Source organism: Sinocyclocheilus rhinocerous, unplaced genomic scaffold (assembly GCF_001515625.1).
Source record: "Sinocyclocheilus rhinocerous isolate Xijiao unplaced genomic scaffold, SAMN03320098_v1.1 scaffold785, whole genome shotgun sequence".
NCBI lineage: Eukaryota > Metazoa > Chordata > Actinopteri > Cypriniformes > Cyprinidae > Sinocyclocheilus > Sinocyclocheilus rhinocerous.
Window position 1 is genome coordinate 1,409,726 of NW_015660521.1, and position 17,467 is coordinate 1,427,192.

General features: G+C 35.3%; 1 protein-coding gene across 1 annotated transcript in view; it reads right to left on the reverse strand.

Moving 5' to 3' along the window:
* Positions 1–5,321: 5,321 nt before the first annotated feature.
* LOC107725293 (sperm-associated antigen 17) overlaps positions 5,322–17,467 on the reverse strand; it is a 14,892-nt gene continuing 2,746 nt past the window's right edge. The window contains exons 8-37 of the mRNA XM_016534507.1: positions 17,244–17,405; positions 16,705–16,760; positions 16,343–16,463; positions 15,962–16,087; positions 15,747–15,857; positions 15,378–15,522; positions 15,105–15,290; positions 14,935–14,972; positions 14,720–14,818; positions 14,446–14,600; positions 14,032–14,168; positions 13,824–13,876; positions 13,475–13,726; positions 13,256–13,370; positions 13,040–13,153; positions 12,963–12,994; positions 12,710–12,839; positions 12,185–12,387; positions 11,982–12,114; positions 11,775–11,899; positions 11,519–11,689; positions 10,953–11,062; positions 8,531–8,661; positions 8,256–8,386; positions 7,825–8,016; positions 7,041–7,154; positions 6,862–6,916; positions 6,219–6,309; positions 5,529–5,582; positions 5,322–5,445 (exon numbers count right to left, since the gene is read on the reverse strand). Of these exons, the coding sequence (XP_016389993.1) occupies positions 5,322–5,445; positions 5,529–5,582; positions 6,219–6,309; positions 6,862–6,916; positions 7,041–7,154; positions 7,825–8,016; positions 8,256–8,386; positions 8,531–8,661; positions 10,953–11,062; positions 11,519–11,689; positions 11,775–11,899; positions 11,982–12,114; positions 12,185–12,387; positions 12,710–12,839; positions 12,963–12,994; positions 13,040–13,153; positions 13,256–13,370; positions 13,475–13,726; positions 13,824–13,876; positions 14,032–14,168; positions 14,446–14,600; positions 14,720–14,818; positions 14,935–14,972; positions 15,105–15,290; positions 15,378–15,522; positions 15,747–15,857; positions 15,962–16,087; positions 16,343–16,463; positions 16,705–16,760; positions 17,244–17,405 (3,666 nt within the window). The remainder of the gene's footprint in view (positions 5,446–5,528; positions 5,583–6,218; positions 6,310–6,861; positions 6,917–7,040; positions 7,155–7,824; positions 8,017–8,255; positions 8,387–8,530; positions 8,662–10,952; positions 11,063–11,518; positions 11,690–11,774; positions 11,900–11,981; positions 12,115–12,184; positions 12,388–12,709; positions 12,840–12,962; positions 12,995–13,039; positions 13,154–13,255; positions 13,371–13,474; positions 13,727–13,823; positions 13,877–14,031; positions 14,169–14,445; positions 14,601–14,719; positions 14,819–14,934; positions 14,973–15,104; positions 15,291–15,377; positions 15,523–15,746; positions 15,858–15,961; positions 16,088–16,342; positions 16,464–16,704; positions 16,761–17,243; positions 17,406–17,467) is intronic.

The following is a 17,467-nucleotide window of genomic DNA, read 5'->3' on the forward strand; positions in this document are numbered from 1 at the left end:
AACTTTAGTGACGATGTGACACTGCCTTTTTTTTTTAGCTTTGTGCAAGTGACAATTCCTGTGTCAACTGTGCAGCGTGCAGCTTGCTTATAGACAGACGCGATGTGGTGATTTGAATCCATTTGCGTATTTTGAGAAAGAGCGCACACGGTGATTCACTCACGCTGTTTGTGAAATTAGGTCTCACACAAGGTTTTCAAATTACTTTATAAGTTATTTAATGAAGAAAGTACCTCTCTTTCAGCATTATAATTATTTCACCCGCGCTTGACAGAGACTGAGACGGTGCCTGCATGTCGTGCCAAACCTCTCACTGCAGCGTCATCAGCTTGAGATCTTTTTTTCGAGATCGGCCTTTTTAGAGACCGCCGATCAATCATCCCAACCTGATTATCGGCCGATAATGATCGGTAGCCGATCAATCGGAGCACCCCTAGTATGTAGCGGTTGTTCCAACTTCCAACCTATTGTATTTGGGCCTTAAAGAGCTCATTTATGTTATTTCAGATCCAGATAGTGACATAAATGCTGTTCGGAGCCTTAATTTAAGTGTAGATCGGAAATTGGATAGCGTTTTCCACCATTCCTATATAATAGAACTCTGTCGAATCTTTAAAATAACAATATTCGACAAATAAAGGTGTCCGAGAATCCTGTTTTTTCCTGGTGTCCTTTATTGCTCAGAACTGAAGAGGCTGTGCCGGCTGCTGGGAAAAGGAGAATATCCTCCCCTCCTTGACTCCTCCTCCACACATCAATCAATCATTAACTCTTCCATTCATTCACCCACTCATTCCCTCTCTCTCTCTCATTATTCAAAATTAAAGGCTATTCATCATGTGATGAATGTGGTGGGACAGTAGCTGACATCTTTTTGCACTGCACAGATGTTTTATAAACAGCTCCTCAACATTGTTCACAAACTACTTTTATTCCTTTTTGTCCAGTTGTTTGTCTCTTATCATAATACAAATCAGATTGCACTGCATCAATGACTGAAACTTTGATGACAAGATCTGACCTAGGATCAGTCTTGTGAAAGGTAATGTTGACTCAAGAATACCTCGGAGGAGTGCAATTCTCTTTTAAAGAAGGCTTAGAAAACAGATGTTCCTGCATGTCTCATGCAACAACAACTCACTCTGACCCTAAAAAGACATTTACTGGAATAACATGTTAATTTAGAAGCACTTTAACCTGGTGGCAATGCTTTTTAGAATTAGTTTGACTTTTTAGCAGTTAAAGGGATTGTTCAGCCAAAATTTTCAAGGTAATTATATGACTTAGCCTATTTTTTGTGTAAAGAGGGCACCAGTCATTTGGTTTGATTTTTTGGTGATGTTTTAGATAGTTGTATTTTCATTCACAATCATTTTTATTTTATTTTATGGCAGTCTGATTCTGCGAAATTAGTTTCATAGAAGAAATAAATTTATCCACTCGTAAAAGCACTGAATGAAATATAGTAGTTTCCCACCTCATATGACAAGTTTTGCGAGCGAACGTTTCTCGGGCGAAAGGTTTGCGAGAGAATGCAAAAATATAATGTTCGTCCCGCTTCATTTTTTTCCCAGGTCACAAAAAAAAAAATATTCAATTAAAGTTCCAAGAGGTCTGGTCTGTAAAAAAAAAAAAAAAAAAATCAGTTTTGTCTATGTATAAATGTTTGATCGAATATTTGAAGAATTAAATCCACGTCACGCGTTACCTCAGGTTCCTTCAGGGAGCATGCGCACAACGAAATTGAGTTACGAGCGTAATATCTAGTTATGTTTATAAAACAGACTTCATAAAACAGTACTGGTACGATTTAGGTCCGACTAAATTATTGCTGACTGACATTGAGCTTTTAAAGCACAGGTAAATGCATACAGATTTGTACTCAATCACAGAAGCGAGACAAACTAAACTGGAATTTGAGATTTGCTCTGGATTGACTGTGTGTGCAGTGCAGCGGTTAACGTCAGCCAGCAGACAAGCATCAACACGTGCGCGGTACACGCCCTAAACTTAAAACGGGTCATTATTTAATGACAGTTTCTCCTTTATGTACAGGAGGGCTGTTGTTCAACACGGCACGGACTAAAGCAGGTCAGATGTGTCGTGTTTTATGCACTTGTGTGTAAAGATCCTGCTTGTAACAGGACATCATTCTTGCATTTCACCCCAGTGTCATTTTGGCAGGAGTCAATAAAAGGTCTTAGAAAGAGAACTGAAATTAGTTATTTTTTAGACTACTTCCCTAAACACAAAAGAAACACAGGACCAGCTTGCCCCGACCTCTAGAGGGCAATATAGCACAATATAGCATATGACTCAAGCTACTTTATGTTCTTATTTTCCATTATTTTGAGTATTGTCAGGTAATAAGCTTTTATATATGAAGGAGCTAGTAGTGATATTGATGGAAAATGTCTTCTGAGATCCTGCAATGTTATACGAATTATTTTATCAAGTCCACTACAGTGTACAGTGAGTGAGCTTCTAGCATCAACACTAATACGTTTTATCTTATGAGGAAGTTATTATATTTGCGCTGTTCTCACCACAAGAAATGCCACATAGTGAGAGTCACCTAAATGCAAAACTTCGTTTTTAATTTGAAAAATAAAATAAAATAAAGGAATTATATTATTTATTCATTTTTTTATCATATGTATTTTGTTTTTTATCATGCGTTGCATCAGTTATTTTGGCTAGTTTGATTTTACCAGGTCTTCGTGAAACTCTGGAAACTCGAGTCTTTCAACGGACTGTTTCTCCATAAATGCAGCAACTCGTAAAATAGGCAAATATTTAATTTTGCATGTAAAATTTTTGTGCGTATGTGTGTGTGTATATATATATATATATATATATATATATAACATTGTCTATAAATGTTTATTTTTCTATAAATGTGAACAGGTAAATGTGAACACAATTCCTGCTTCTACGTTTGTTGGCATTTCAAAAGTTTTGCTGTGTACCTGTTCTTATAAACATTGCATAATGTTTCCTGTTTATCAGTTATAAACACAACTTGTTAATTTACAGTAACTTTCAGGCGATGTACCAACAGCTAACAGGTGTTTCTACAGAATGAAAGCAAGCATTATAGACATGAAAGGACATCACACTCGTGGTTTGTAGTATAGAAAACACAACATGTTCAAGGTGACTTACCACAGTGCAAACTTTCTCTCGTGTCTCCGATTTGTAGCTTGAGAAGGTTGGAAATCTTCGGTTTGATTAAATATTTACCACATCACTTGAGCGTGCTAGCAGTCCACAAAAGTAGTTTCATGCCGGTTTACCTGCTGAACCAGTTTCGTCTATTTACTTTCTCCTCACCCACCTTGAACTAGGCAAGCTCTCACTACCATGTGATTCTTTTCACTGTCTTTGTCCTTTCTAAGTCACTATACAGCTTCTGTCTTGTGTGTGTGTGTGTGTGTGTGTGTGTGTGTTTGCTTTGGTGTACAAGTCTTGAATCACTTTGCCGCTTCTGCTTTCATTTTAGAGGAAGTGTTCATAACACAGAAGAACCGAAGTGAACTGTCAAACAGCAGTGAGGGGATTTCCTTATTTCAAACTCTGGTGCCTATCAGGCCTTTCCCTTACAGGTGATTCTGCGGAAATAAACGAAGCTGTACCTCACAAAGTTTGCTCACTGAGATGATAAAAAAAATTATATTACCATCACTGAAAGGTGATTTAAACAAGTGCATTTTTAAATTCAGCACATCTTTGTGAGCACACAAACTGGTCAACAAAGAACAGCAAGTGCAGTTTTTTTTTGTAACATCTGCTGAATCATTCGTTACCACATGTAGCTTAATAAGCATTTCCGTTCACACCCATTTAATGATTTTTTTTTTCAAGAATATTTCAAAGTGAAAGTTTTCACTTTCATTATTAATTTTCATCTAAGATTATTCTAATCTTGGCAGACCTGCTTCCATTATTGCAATAAATACTGTGAATGCCTGAGAACAGCTATCGGTGAACTAATTTTAGTAATACTTTATCATGTTGCCTTTGACATTAAGCAATTGCAGTTGCATATTTTTGAGGGGAAATATTTGTCTATATTTTTTATTGAGTGGATTGGTGTGAGATTTAAAAATATCTCCTTATTTTTTGCAACTTTTGATATGGCATTTTGATGGCTTACACAATTTTTGCACTATTTTTGGAGTGAGACATTTCCAGAAAATGCTGAATAACAGATGCCTTGGCAAAGCTTTCACAAGTTTTTTAATGCATCTGTATTTGTAGAATCAGATAAAGTACCCAAAGTTTATTTCTGAAGACTTTCCATTAAAAATAATACTTAAATATTATTGTTATTCTTTAAACCTCACAGGAACTACTTCTGCCTGATGAAGAGTCTGTGGAGAAGCGCTGCGCTCTGGGGAAGGGTGGAAGATCCAGGGAGAGTGAGCTCAAGTCTAGATCCTAACAGAAGACAAGAATAGTGATATAACAGGTCCCCCTGATACATTAATGTTATAGATGTCAATGTGGCCATTTATATACATCAAGCATAGCATTAGTTCTGGCATGTCACGTTAGTCAAGCTCGCATCAGCTGACTCTCAGCTGATCCCCATCTACCTATAGGAATACGACACCTATCTAAGCACTCATATATAAGGTCCCTCAGTATTATCAGCAGTTTTCGCATTGCTCAATAGCTAATGACCCTCCTCCATCCCCAGCTCCTCCTCTGTCAGTCAGGATTCAGCCTTCGGATTCTCCTTTGAATCAGACTAATTCTAAAATGTGTACATAAAAGTATTGAACTTTAACGATATCTGCAATACATTTATGTTGGTTCTGTTATGTTTACCCTGGATGGGGGTTATAGCTGCTCTCCCTGCTCTCATCCATGCTAGGCTGCATGGATGCGCAGGGAGTTCTTGCCCAGAACAGAACCATACCGCCAATCCAAACTGTATGCTAATTGTCAATCATCTTTGACGATAGTGTCCTGACAGAAATGCTCTATATCAGGGTTTCTGATATAGAGGGGTTTTGTGAGTTAATGAACAGCTAATAATTAAATCATTAAAATGTAAGATTCAAATAAATAAATAATTAACAAATAAAAATAACCTAAATAAACACTTCTAAATATTTTATTTGTTTACCTGCATGTCATGTGACCATTTACCAACATAAAAGTATCATGAAAATGCAAATGCGTTACATTTTTTAAATATTAAGGTAAATATTAAAGCAGATATTTTAGGGTTTGACTGATAAAAATGTTTAGGAATCTTTGATCTAAATAAACAATGCAGACAAACTGGTTGCTATTAAGCTCTTAAGAAATATTCAGATGGTTGTACTAGCCTCATCTGTAAAGAGTGACATTTCCTTCAGCTCAGGGTGAAAGTATGGAGTAACGATATGGTGTCTGAGTGCGTTTCTGTGTCTTCTCTGCTCCTGGAGTTCTTGCCTGAAGGTTGGGCAAACAAAACATCTATGCATCGCCCTCTTTCTTTCTGAAAACTAAACCATTCGAACAGAATAACTGTTTACCTGTGCTGGTTAATCCTGTTTTCCCACAGTGACTTTTGCTTCTTTTTATTGACACTGCAAAAGCAGAAGTTGAAAGCAAACCATGTAAGAGCAATTAGTCACTATGCTCTTTCACACCTTCTGTAACATAATGTGTGGTCTGTTTTTTTATCTACAAATACCAATCCATTGGCTGAGCAAATTTACCCACAATAAGCATGTTATTAATAACTTATTTTGGTGTATATTTTACATATTGTAGATAAGACAGGAGATTACCACTTGGTAACTTTCTCTTCTCTCTTTTCCTGTAGCTCGTGGGGATGTTGAGCTGCTCGCACTGCTTGAGTATAGAGAGACGCCACATCAGCTGCGACAGGAACAAAAACAGGCAAACAGTGAGAGCTTCACTATGAATGGCAGAGTTTAACAGAGCTAAAAATAATCTAGTAGTTAAATGCCATCACAAATTCTTATTCACTTTTTTTTGTATTGCTATTTACTACACTCTCAGAAAAAAAAGGTACAAAGCTGTCACTGGGTCTTTGCGTCACTATGCTCTTTCACACCTTCTGTAACATAATCTGTGGTCTGTTTTTTTTATCTACAAATACCAATCCATTGGCTGAGCAAATTTACCCACAATAAGCATGTTATTAATAACTTATTTTGGTGTATATTTTACATATTGTAGATAAGACAGGAGATTACCACTTGGTAACTTTCTCTTCTCTCTTTTCCTGTAGCTCGTGGGGATGTTGAGCTGCTCGCACTGCTTGAGTATAGAGAGACGCCACATCAGCTGCGACAGGAACAAAAACAGGCAAACAGTGAGAGCTTCACTATGAATGGCAGAGTTTAACAGAGCTAAAAATAATCTAGTAGTTAAATGCCATCACAAATTCTTATTCACTTTTTTTTGTATTGCTATTTACTACACTCTCAGAAAAAAAAGGTACAAAGCTGTCACTGGGTCTTTGTACCTTAATTTACCCCTAAATTATACATATTAGTACCTTAAAGGTACATACTGTATTAGTACCTTTTGAAAGGGTACCACTCCAGTGACAGCTTTTGTACCTGAGAGCGTATCTAATATTGCAGTGAACACGCTTCTCATAATTCATAATTTAAACAACACTGAGGATGATGATATTTGATGATTATTAGTTTTGAAATAAAAATAAACACTTTTTTTTCTTTTTGTAATTTAGTAATCTGTACATCAGAGGATTAAATAACTATAAATTAAGAGTTAAAATGAATTTTAAATTAAATAATTATTCAATATGATTTTATTACAATTAAATATTTAGAAATCATTTATTAATATTTCTTATTTAAATGTTCTCACCTGACAGAGGCCTTATCTCCATTGCAACTGGAGGGTCTACAGCATCAGGCAGGGACTAAAACAAAGGTTAAGTTTTAAATGTATTTAAAGCCAAGCCAGCATATACAATATATAAATATGACCTATAGACATCTGAATGTTGAATCATTAATTAATAATGATCTTGGATCCTGTCTGACCAGTACAAGCTGCAGTAGATCGTTCTGATGAACTTTCTCCTCTGCTGTACGCGGGTCCTTCAGCTCCATCTTCTCCCACTGATTCTCTCTCTGCAGCAGCTGCTCCAAATACGCCTGTTTGATAAAACCCATGGAGCAAAAATATAATTTCAGGTATATTTCTAGTATATTTTAAAATATGCAAAAATGTCCAAAATTATATTGCTAATATATATATTAAAATATATTTACATACTTTTTAGTTACTTATATTTTCTCATATATTTTGGGCCATTTTATATATTGTCAATCTAAATATATGTATATTGTCCAAAATATATAAAAATATATTTTGCATGTACACAAAATGTATTTTAAGATTGGACATTTTTTGCCCCTTGAAATATATTTTGTAATATATTTTGGCATTTGAAGGTTTAAACCAATTATATTTTTCATTTGAAAAATATATTAAGCCATGCTGTTTATAATATATATTTCACATATATTTAAAATATATCCTGGCAAGAAAAAAATACCATATGGGAATATAATAATATATAAATATGCATAGATATAAATGTGTATATTCAAACCACTAGGTAAAAACACAATTTTCAAAATCACATTCAGTAGCTGGTCAGTTGCAAAACAATGGATGTTGAAGGGAAGTGAAAAGAGAACAGTAATGGGTCTGGCAGTATTGTGGTTTTATTGTCACACTATACTATCACAGAAAAGTTATAAAAAGTTAACCTAAAAAAAACTTATTTTAAATTAGTATGTGTTATAGGAATTAGGGCACCTTGACTTTGTCTTGCAGGTTCCTGCGCAGTGCTTCAGTAACAGGTGGATGCTGGGTCATCTGACGCACCAGCAGCACATCAGGGCACTCCAAAACCGGATGGATGTGGATGGAACTAGACTTTGGCGGTTTTTCCTTCAACTCAAGACTACAACCAAGGGTAGTCCCAAAAGGCGGGCCTGGAGTCTTCTTCTAAGCACCAGACATGGAAACAAACCATCGAGGCATTATAGGTAATCCATACTAAACTGCATGCTTAAAACACAGAGACATTTCCAAACATGTTTGGGAGCAAAAAAATGATTGGATATTTAATGTGGATTTGTTTTGAGAATATAAAGCAAATTAGTTCTTTGTGCCACAGCAGGTCCAAAGTTAATACAAAAAGGAAGTTTACACCTACAATAGATCACCTATAGATTATGAATTACCTCAGATGCAGGGAATGACTCCCATTTCCTGGATTTGAGGTGTGTGGGAATGATGTCATCCTCTTGCTTGGATGAGAGCCAATGAGAGTTGATGTCTGGGCAGGGCCTTAGCAGAGTTATGCCAAATGATTCTGAAGAGAAATCAATCAGGAGAAGTATTTTACTTGCTGCATTTATGCAAACTTGCATTAAACATCATTTCAAAAGGATTGATGTTGAAAATAAAGACAGAGGTCAGTAACAGAATGCACAGGATGAATGGAAAGTGTCCTGACGTTGTGAGTCTGCTAGTGGGTCAGTGAGGATGGCGATAGAAGAGTCACAGTAAGCCTTCTGTAGGAGATCTTCCACATCTTGAGCTCTCAGCAGCTCTGAGGCTGAACAGTCCTCATGCACCACAAATAACCTCAAAGACACAACAATTATTACATTTTAAACGTCACTTGGAAAGCAAACAAAATGCAATGCAATTTTTTTCAAGCAAATACACTACTGTTTAAAAGTTTGGATTTAATGTTTTTCAAGAAGTCTCTTACACTCATCAAGGCTGATCAAACTGTATTTGATTAAAAATACAGTAAAACAATATTATGAAATATAATTACAATGGAAAACAACTGTTTTCTATTTTAACATGTAATTTAGGGCTAACCCTAACCCTAACCCACACACAGGAGAATACATCATTATCTCGCGGTTTCAAAATAAAAGCTCAAACCCTCACTCTTGAGTTTACACGTGATGTCCACATATTCATTTAATGACAGTGGCTATAGCATTTCTGTCATAAAGAAATGGCCAAATATTAAAGATTAAGTGGACATTTGAATTAAATGATGCTTGGTAAATATTAAACAAGTATTAGATCGCACAGCAATGTGTAAAAACAATCGTCAGGCCGTTGGCGCCCTCTGCAGGCCTTTGTTGTAATGCGTACTGTAGCTACATTAGCTCTATTCACTGATCTATAATAGAGATATATTATATTATATTTATATATAGATCAGTGGCTCTATTACATTATAATACAGTATTTTAACAGTTTTGTTCAATAAAACCATATGATTTCTTGCTTTTGTAGCAAAAATAGCAGATGGGCTTATTGAAAAAGCAAACTCGTTCTCTGCCAGCAGGTTTCACTTTCGAAACTGCGCATATAGTGGTTTCCCCTGTAACCGCAGAACACAAAGCTGACTGCAGCGCTCAAGTTAATTCAGTGAAATCATAGCCTTTTGAAGTTTAATCGTCATATTAATCCATATAGCAATTCTTGTCTTTCCGTCCCCAAAGACCTCTTATAATTAACATCATAAACTGAAAGCAATTTTTACCTGACTTGCTTTTCAAATGTTTTAAAATTGATCATCCGAGTCTAATATGATCCAGAGGGCCGTACTAAAAGACACTGCGGGCCGTATACGGGCCTGGTTTAGATCAACCGATTAATCGATAAATTAGTCGATAGATTAATCAAAATAAAAATTGTCGTTAGTGGCAGCCCTAATATAAATATGCACACAGCAGGCGGGCTCTAAAACCATGTAAATAAAGAATTAAACACCCTCATCGTCTAGTCGTGCTGCAATACTACTCATTAATTTCCTCCAGGATTCAGTTTGTATGCTATACACAATGTGCAGAATTAATATGCGGATGAACAATTACATGTGCAGTATACAGTGAACACTGTGTGTGAGTAACTGTAATATTGTTTAGAGACTTTCCATTTTTTAAAATAGTAATGGGCCGTTCTAAAAATAAACATTTTAATTTATTTATTTTATTTAAAAAATGTATTTATTTTCATAATTTCATTAATTAATGTATTTATTTTAATTAATTTTAAGTTGTTTGTTTTATTTATTTCATTGTTATTTTTTAAATAGTAGGTGATGTGGTATTTTAAACAAAGATTTTAATTATTTTATTTATTCTAATTAATTTTAATGTATTTATTTTTTTCAAATACTAGGTTATGTGCCATTCTAAACAAACATTTTAATTATTTATTTATTATTATTATTTATTTCTTTTAATTAATTTTTTTTATTTTAATTAATTTTGATGGATGGATGCAGCCATTACTCCAGTCTTCAATGTCATTCAGAGATCATTCTAATATGCTGATTTGCTGCTCAAGAAACATTTCTTATGTTGAAATGTTGAAAACAGTTGTGCTGCTTAATATTTTTAAAGATACTGTGATCTATTTTTTCAGCATTCTTTGATGAGTAGAAAGTTCAAAAGAATAGCATTTATTAGAAATACAAATCTTTTGTAACATCATAAATGTCTTTACTCTCACTTCTGAGAGTAAATTTTTTATTTCTTTATTAAAAAAATAATTCTTTCATACTTGCTTATTAAAAGTATTAATTATTTTCCAAAACAAATCTAACTACTTTAAATATATTTGTACAGTACTGTATTTAGACAACAGGTGTGTGTGTGGGAACACTAGCATTACATCAAATAACTGCATAAAACCAATAGCAGATAAAAATAACTAAATGGATTACATGTCTTTTTGTAATACTCATTTCTGCAGTCAATATTTTTTATAATGACCCTGTTCCTGATATCCTACATAGCTATGCTAGTTTCGTGTCAAGTCTTTTAACTTTCCAGTAAACTTTCCATAATCTCTAAGAAAATCTACTTTAAGTGACCTTGGGTGTGTATTCTGAAGGGACTTACCTGGGTGGGTGTGTTTTAAAGCCAGCATTCTGGTGAAGCTCTGTTTCTGTCTCTGGCTCTTTTGTTTCTGATCCATTAGCCGTGATAGTAACCTGCCCATCTGCATTAACCTGCATACAATATGTTCTGGATTTTTATTCAGGATGACTTGGATAGAACAGTCTGTTGTCACTTCAGTGTTGTTATTGTTAACTAAAACTAAAAATTGTTTCCAGTAATTGAAATGAAGCTGAAATAAAATATAATTATATATAATATTCGATGAACAATTTAAACTTAAAAAGCCTAAATGAAAATTATAAATATTTCCCTCGCAAGTACTTAAATAACATCATAAAATAATATTACAAAAATAATAAAATAATATTAAAAATGATATAATTATATTTAAAATTATGAAAAGTAAAAATATAAAGATAATTCAAATATGAATAAATAATAATGCTTGTCACTTTGCAACAGCCACACAGAATTGCTGAATTGTTGTTTACATCCTCTCAAGTGTTTTAAAAAAAATACATAAGTAGAAAAATACATATTCACAATAGACATTTCATGGAAAGTACTTGAAAGTGGTTCCCCTCGGGGTCTGTCACATGACATAGGACATCTGCTCTGTGGTTCATCACATATTGGCCTAGTGGGTTCCTCTCTGATCGCTCTTGAGACTGTTTAGATGTGTACACCACCCCACCATCCTTATCAATAAGAAGAACACCTCCACCATGAGGATAAATCTACAATTAAGTTGAAGAGAGGAGAGAGGATTTACACATGATGTTGCCACATACATCTCACATATTCTCCCATCCATCCTCTTACTTTATATGATCCATGCGCAGTTGCGCTGATGAAGGTGCCATCCCCGAAAATAACATCACATGCTCTTCCCTCATAGTCCATAATCACCGTTGCAAATTCAGCTTTTTCCACCCGAACCAGTTTCTCTCCTGAAATCAGATTTAATCACTTTCAGTCAACACTGTAAGAATCCTTTTATAATGTTACTGCATTAAAACACTCTTGCACCTGAGCTCAGATGTTGTTGCAGCTCCCCCTGCTGGTAGAAGGTGGTAATACGCGTCCCATCAGCGTGATCCACTATCACCGTTCCATCTTTCTTCAGCACAGACAGCACTTTGTCCTCTCTTGTGACCACAGCCTATACATGTATCATCTGTATTACAACAATCAACTATTGACACAAATGAGATGAATCACAAGACACTTACTGTCCCACTGAAGGGGTCTGTAGCATGATAGGCCAGTATCGGCTGCACTTTAACTTCCTTTCCAGCCACAGAGGCGACTCTGGAGCCAGAGGGGGTTGTGGTGGTCCAAGAGCCCCCGTTAATCTCGAAATAGTATTTTGTTCTTTCATTTTCTGTGGACTTTTGTTGCTCATCCTCTGTATTTACCTTAGAATCAGCCTTGCCTATGAGAGAAAAAAATGTTGAATATACTTAAAGTGGACATTACACAGTCTCTCTCATTCATATACTTATTAATATTCATATACTTATCAAAAGTGTGAGGTCAGTATGATTTTTTTAAAGAAATATATTTCAGCAAGGATGCATTAAACTGATAAAAAAATTACAGTAAAGACTTTTATAATGTTACAAAAGATTACTACACCAGATTTTTTTTCAGTATATATATATATATATATATATAGTGTGAATAAATAAATCAGTGTCTTAACACGTTTTCAGTAATGGTTTTCGATTTGTTTGCACTGATGTGGTATTCGCTACCTTTCTTGTCTTTGGTGTCCACTATCATCTCTTTAATAGGATCTTCCTCCTTTAGGAGTGTGTGTGGAACCAGCACACACACTGGTCCAGAGTCTGGACTCGTACTGACTGTACCATCTGTAAATAGGACCTGAAACACACACATATATTGTATACTTCCTCCATGAGGTCATTATTTCATTAGAAGTGTGCTTTTTGTGCTGTATTATGTGGCATAAAAAGTGCACATGCAAGCGTGTGTATATGTGAATACCTCAGTAGATCCATCTCTCTTGTGTTTGATGACTTTTTATTTTATGCAAGCTATTGAAATAGTTTTGCAGCACATACCTTGTTTACTGAACATGTCAAAATCCTTTAGTTTGTCCTCTTTTTTTCTCTCTGAAATGTGTGTGTAGAAGTGATGGCCATCCTTGTTTACACATACTTTCACTTGTGTCAGCCCTAGAGATGTAAACCAATCGTTAAAGGTTAAAAGGTTAAGTTCACAATATAAGGTTAACCAATTTATATAAGGCGTAAAATGTACATGTACATTTCTCAAACCTTGTGTGAAGTGAAAACTCTCCACATCAATTTGTCCTCCATCACAGGGATAGAGAGACTGAACTTTGCCAGCAACCTGTACCAGTTTTCCATTTAAACTGTAGCCTGTGAAAACCTGTGTGAATTATATAACCATTTAGACATTTCATTTCAAATTTAGCACCACCGAATCTAGACTATAGCCAATAAGCATTTTATGTGGAAATATATATTTCAGACATTTGTTCTCATCTCATTTGCTGGTTCTTGAGGCGTCTCTAGAATGTCTCTGGTCTTGTCTCTAGGTAGTGTAGCCGAGCTGGGTGTTTTGGACATGTTGTCTCTACTCTTTTTTGAGGACAGCGGAGTCTTCTTGTTTTCCTTTACGGAGTCGATTCTCTCTCCTACTTTCGGTGTTGCTTTTCCTCCTTTTTCTTTCTTAGTCTTTTTGGATTGTTCGTCCTCTAATCTTTCCTGCTCGATCTTCCATGCCTACAGTAAATACATGAGAAGAAAGGCCAGTGTAATGATCATGAAATCTGAAAATGTGTATAATATAAATATTTATATGTTATGGTTAACAGCTCACTTTGAGAGAGTCCTCTCTTATATACGGTTCTAATGTGTCTGAGATTGGGGAGTCTAAAAGAAATAAGCTCAGTTTTAAACATGCACATCATTAAATCCATAGTAATGTATTTTTAAATATCTAATATAGTTGATGTATACATATGTTGTCTATATGTTTTCTCTTGCTCAGAGACATATATATTTGACATTAGTTATGAATATGTTGCCTCTCTTCCTGTCAGTCTCTGAAGGGGTTTGAATGGGAATTCTTTCTGCCTCTTTCTTCTCCTGCTCCATCTGCCATTTTTCCTCTTCCTGCTTGGTCCATTCACTGATTGAGTCTGCCACATATTCCAAGTAGTTCCTACAGGAATATTACATTATACTGATATTATATTATATTATATCATATAATTCTGCATATTTTGTAACTGACATTTTTAACTGTAAATGTCAGTGTAGCATTTACTCAGTAGAATGTTCCAATATTGTCAACGTATTAGGAAAACAAAAAATGTAAATTCGTAATTAAAAATCTTGGTATTAGAAAAATGATCATTAAATGCGTCAAGCAAATTTTTAAAAATAAATTGGCTTTGGATGATTGGACCATGTAAAATTTTGATGATGAGACGAAGTACCTGAAGCCCACATCTGTGTGAAGTGATGCATCCCAGAATTCTTTGCAACTCCTCTGAGGGCTCATGGGATTTTGGCAGATGACATATATTGCATTGTCTCTGCAACAGTGAAATGTGTTCACACATCTATAAGTCTCACACGCAGACTGAAAGACCTGAAAATGCAGAGGGATTCCTCATTTGTCATTTTTACTGCAATTTCTAATAGATTTTTTAAATTATATTGCAAAAACATTAAACATATGGATACAAGATGAGATTTGAAGGTGAGTACCTGCGGGAAAACATAAGCACTGTGTTTCTCTACAAAGTTCCAGTGTCCCAGCTGACGAATCAATGTCTTCTGGAGATCTGTTACAGTTACTTCATGACCCTGCTTTGATTAAATTTATTAGTATATTAAAAACCAATCACTTGCTCATGATAGTGTCAATATAAATCTTTAATTTAATTATAAATGTTCAAATTTCAGCTTTTTTCTTGTCATACCGTTTGTTCATCAGTCCCAGCACTGCTTTTTGCTGATCCTTAAAAAATAAAACAACTTACGTGTACAACAAAAGACTTAAACATTGCTTTAAAAATATTTGTTTAGAATTTAAATGTATTTGAATCACTTAAAGTGAACTGTAATGGCTGCTCTTGTGCTCTCGTCACACCTGGTATCCTTCTGTTGCTCCAGTACAGGTGTTTGGTGAATTCAACAGGGTTGTCCCATGGTGTGGGGTTTGGAGGATCTGATTGAGATCCTTTAATACAGCCGCTCTCATCCACTGTAGTCAACGGCATGCTCTCAAACACAAACAGCTGGAGAAGCCTCTGTAGCTCAGACCAGCTCATTGACTCTGAAGATACACGTTAAGAATTTACTTCAGGAAGAATTGGACCGTAAGTTAAAATAAAAACAGTAATTCATTGTCATTCCTCCTCACTGTCAGTGCAGAAATGCAGTAGCTCCTGTGATCTGGTCAGTCTATCAATGGCGCTCTCAGCGTGCCTGGACATCAGGTTGGTCCACACATGGCTTTGCTTCATGATGTCTGCTTCAATTTTGATGACATCAAAACCATCTAGGACCTGTAACATATGCATAAGTGTACAACACTTTTGGTTGATAATTTAGAGGCCTTAGAAATTTACCTAAATATGATACAGTAGACTTTAGGGTTAAAACATTATCAGTGTATCCAAGAGGGCTAATGCACAGAATAAAACATTTGTGTGTGCTTTCAAACATTTTTGTGTTTGAATCTAACATCCTTTTTATTATGAGCCTTGTGAATGTATGTTCACATGCTCACAGGAAGCTGATGGAGTCTTCTCGCTCTCTCATCATGGTGATTGAGCAGGAGCGGGTGTTTCTGATCAGTATTCTTTGGGCTGTTGTGCATCTCAAGATTCTTCATGAGATCCTGCCATTACACAAGCAGAGATAATAGAAAAACTATAGTTAGATTTTGATTTAGAAACCCAGTGACTTTTTGCTGTTGTAGCATTGGTGTGATCCACATTTTACCTTATTGTCTTCTTCATCCTGTGGCAGACTCAGCACAGATGAGAGCATGTAACTGATTAGATCTTGATCTGTTTTATCACAGCGCTCTTCTGAATCATCAGATCCTTCCTGTTCTGAAGCCACCACCTAAAAATCTCACAGGAAGTCAAATTTAGCAGCCAAATCTTCAAAGAAATCAACATCTTGCAGCAGATGTGCCTCGTTCAGTAGGGCATGTGTACCCATTTGATTGTAAAACCTGTGTGCAAATGTTAATCAAAAAACGTTGCACATTTTTGTTTATTTTTATATTTATGTCTGTATGCTCATACAGTGATACGTTCAGCAGTCTTTTATCTTTTCAAATTGAAGGCTGTATTGAATCCTACAAAGTGCCCTTACCTGCTCTAGCATGCAATGCAGTATAAAAGGCACAGATGGGATTTCAGTAGGAATCCTGTCCAGTAGGTCACAGTAGAATCTCATATCCACCTCTGTGCTCAGAACAGGAGACTCTGGCTCTGCTGAGGAAACCCAAAGGTTCAATTTAAGAATATTTTGAGTGTGCACAGGATTTTGTGCTCTTACTTTAAATGACACAACATTAATTAAATCACAACTTTAATACATGTTATTGTTGTTGATTACATTTTGCATGAACGTCCATGGGAGACTGTGCAACTTAAATCTTACATTTCTATGTATATTTTATATTGTGCTTTTATTTTATATGTAAAACCAAATCTCATGAATAGTGTATCATGTCTTGTATACCAGGGTCTTCCTCTGATGCTACTTTCTTCCTTGGGGGTTGTACAACCTAAAACATAAACCATGAAAAATATCATCACCAAAAAACAACAACAACAACATGTACATCCTGCCACAAGAAGTCTCTTCTGAAAGGAACTGCATTTGAGAAAAAAACTGCACTTGCTACATTCAGGGTTTCTGCAGGTTTTTTTTGTTTGTAAATTTAAGACTTTTTTAAGACCAAGTAAAGAAAATTTAAGGAATAAATTGAAGGGAAAAATATGTTTTCAAAATGTAAAGGTCTAGTAATGAGTTGTATGTAACATGTCAAAGTTTAAAAAGCAACTTCCAACCAATCTCCATTACTTTTTGAATGTATTGTATCTTGATTTAAGGCTGATTATATTTGTAACAAAATACTGAGGAAGGTATTAATTTTTTTGCAATGCATGCAACATTTAATGCCATGACTTTATCAATTTAAGGCCATGAATTGTGGAAATGCCTTATCATATTAACAACACTACTATCTGTAAAGGCTGATGTGTACCTCAGTGGAGCTCTGCGGTCGGGACTGCTGGATGGATCTGCAGGTCTCTGGTACCTGGATAAACCTTATACAGCTGAGATAATGGCTGTACTGTCTCCTCCAGTCCATGCTGTCATATACAAGACATGCCACCCCCTCAAATATAGCAGCTCCAAATGCCAGCTATAGACAGTAGTGGTAGATAAAGTAATGTAATATGTGGAACCTTTTTTTTTTTTTTTTTT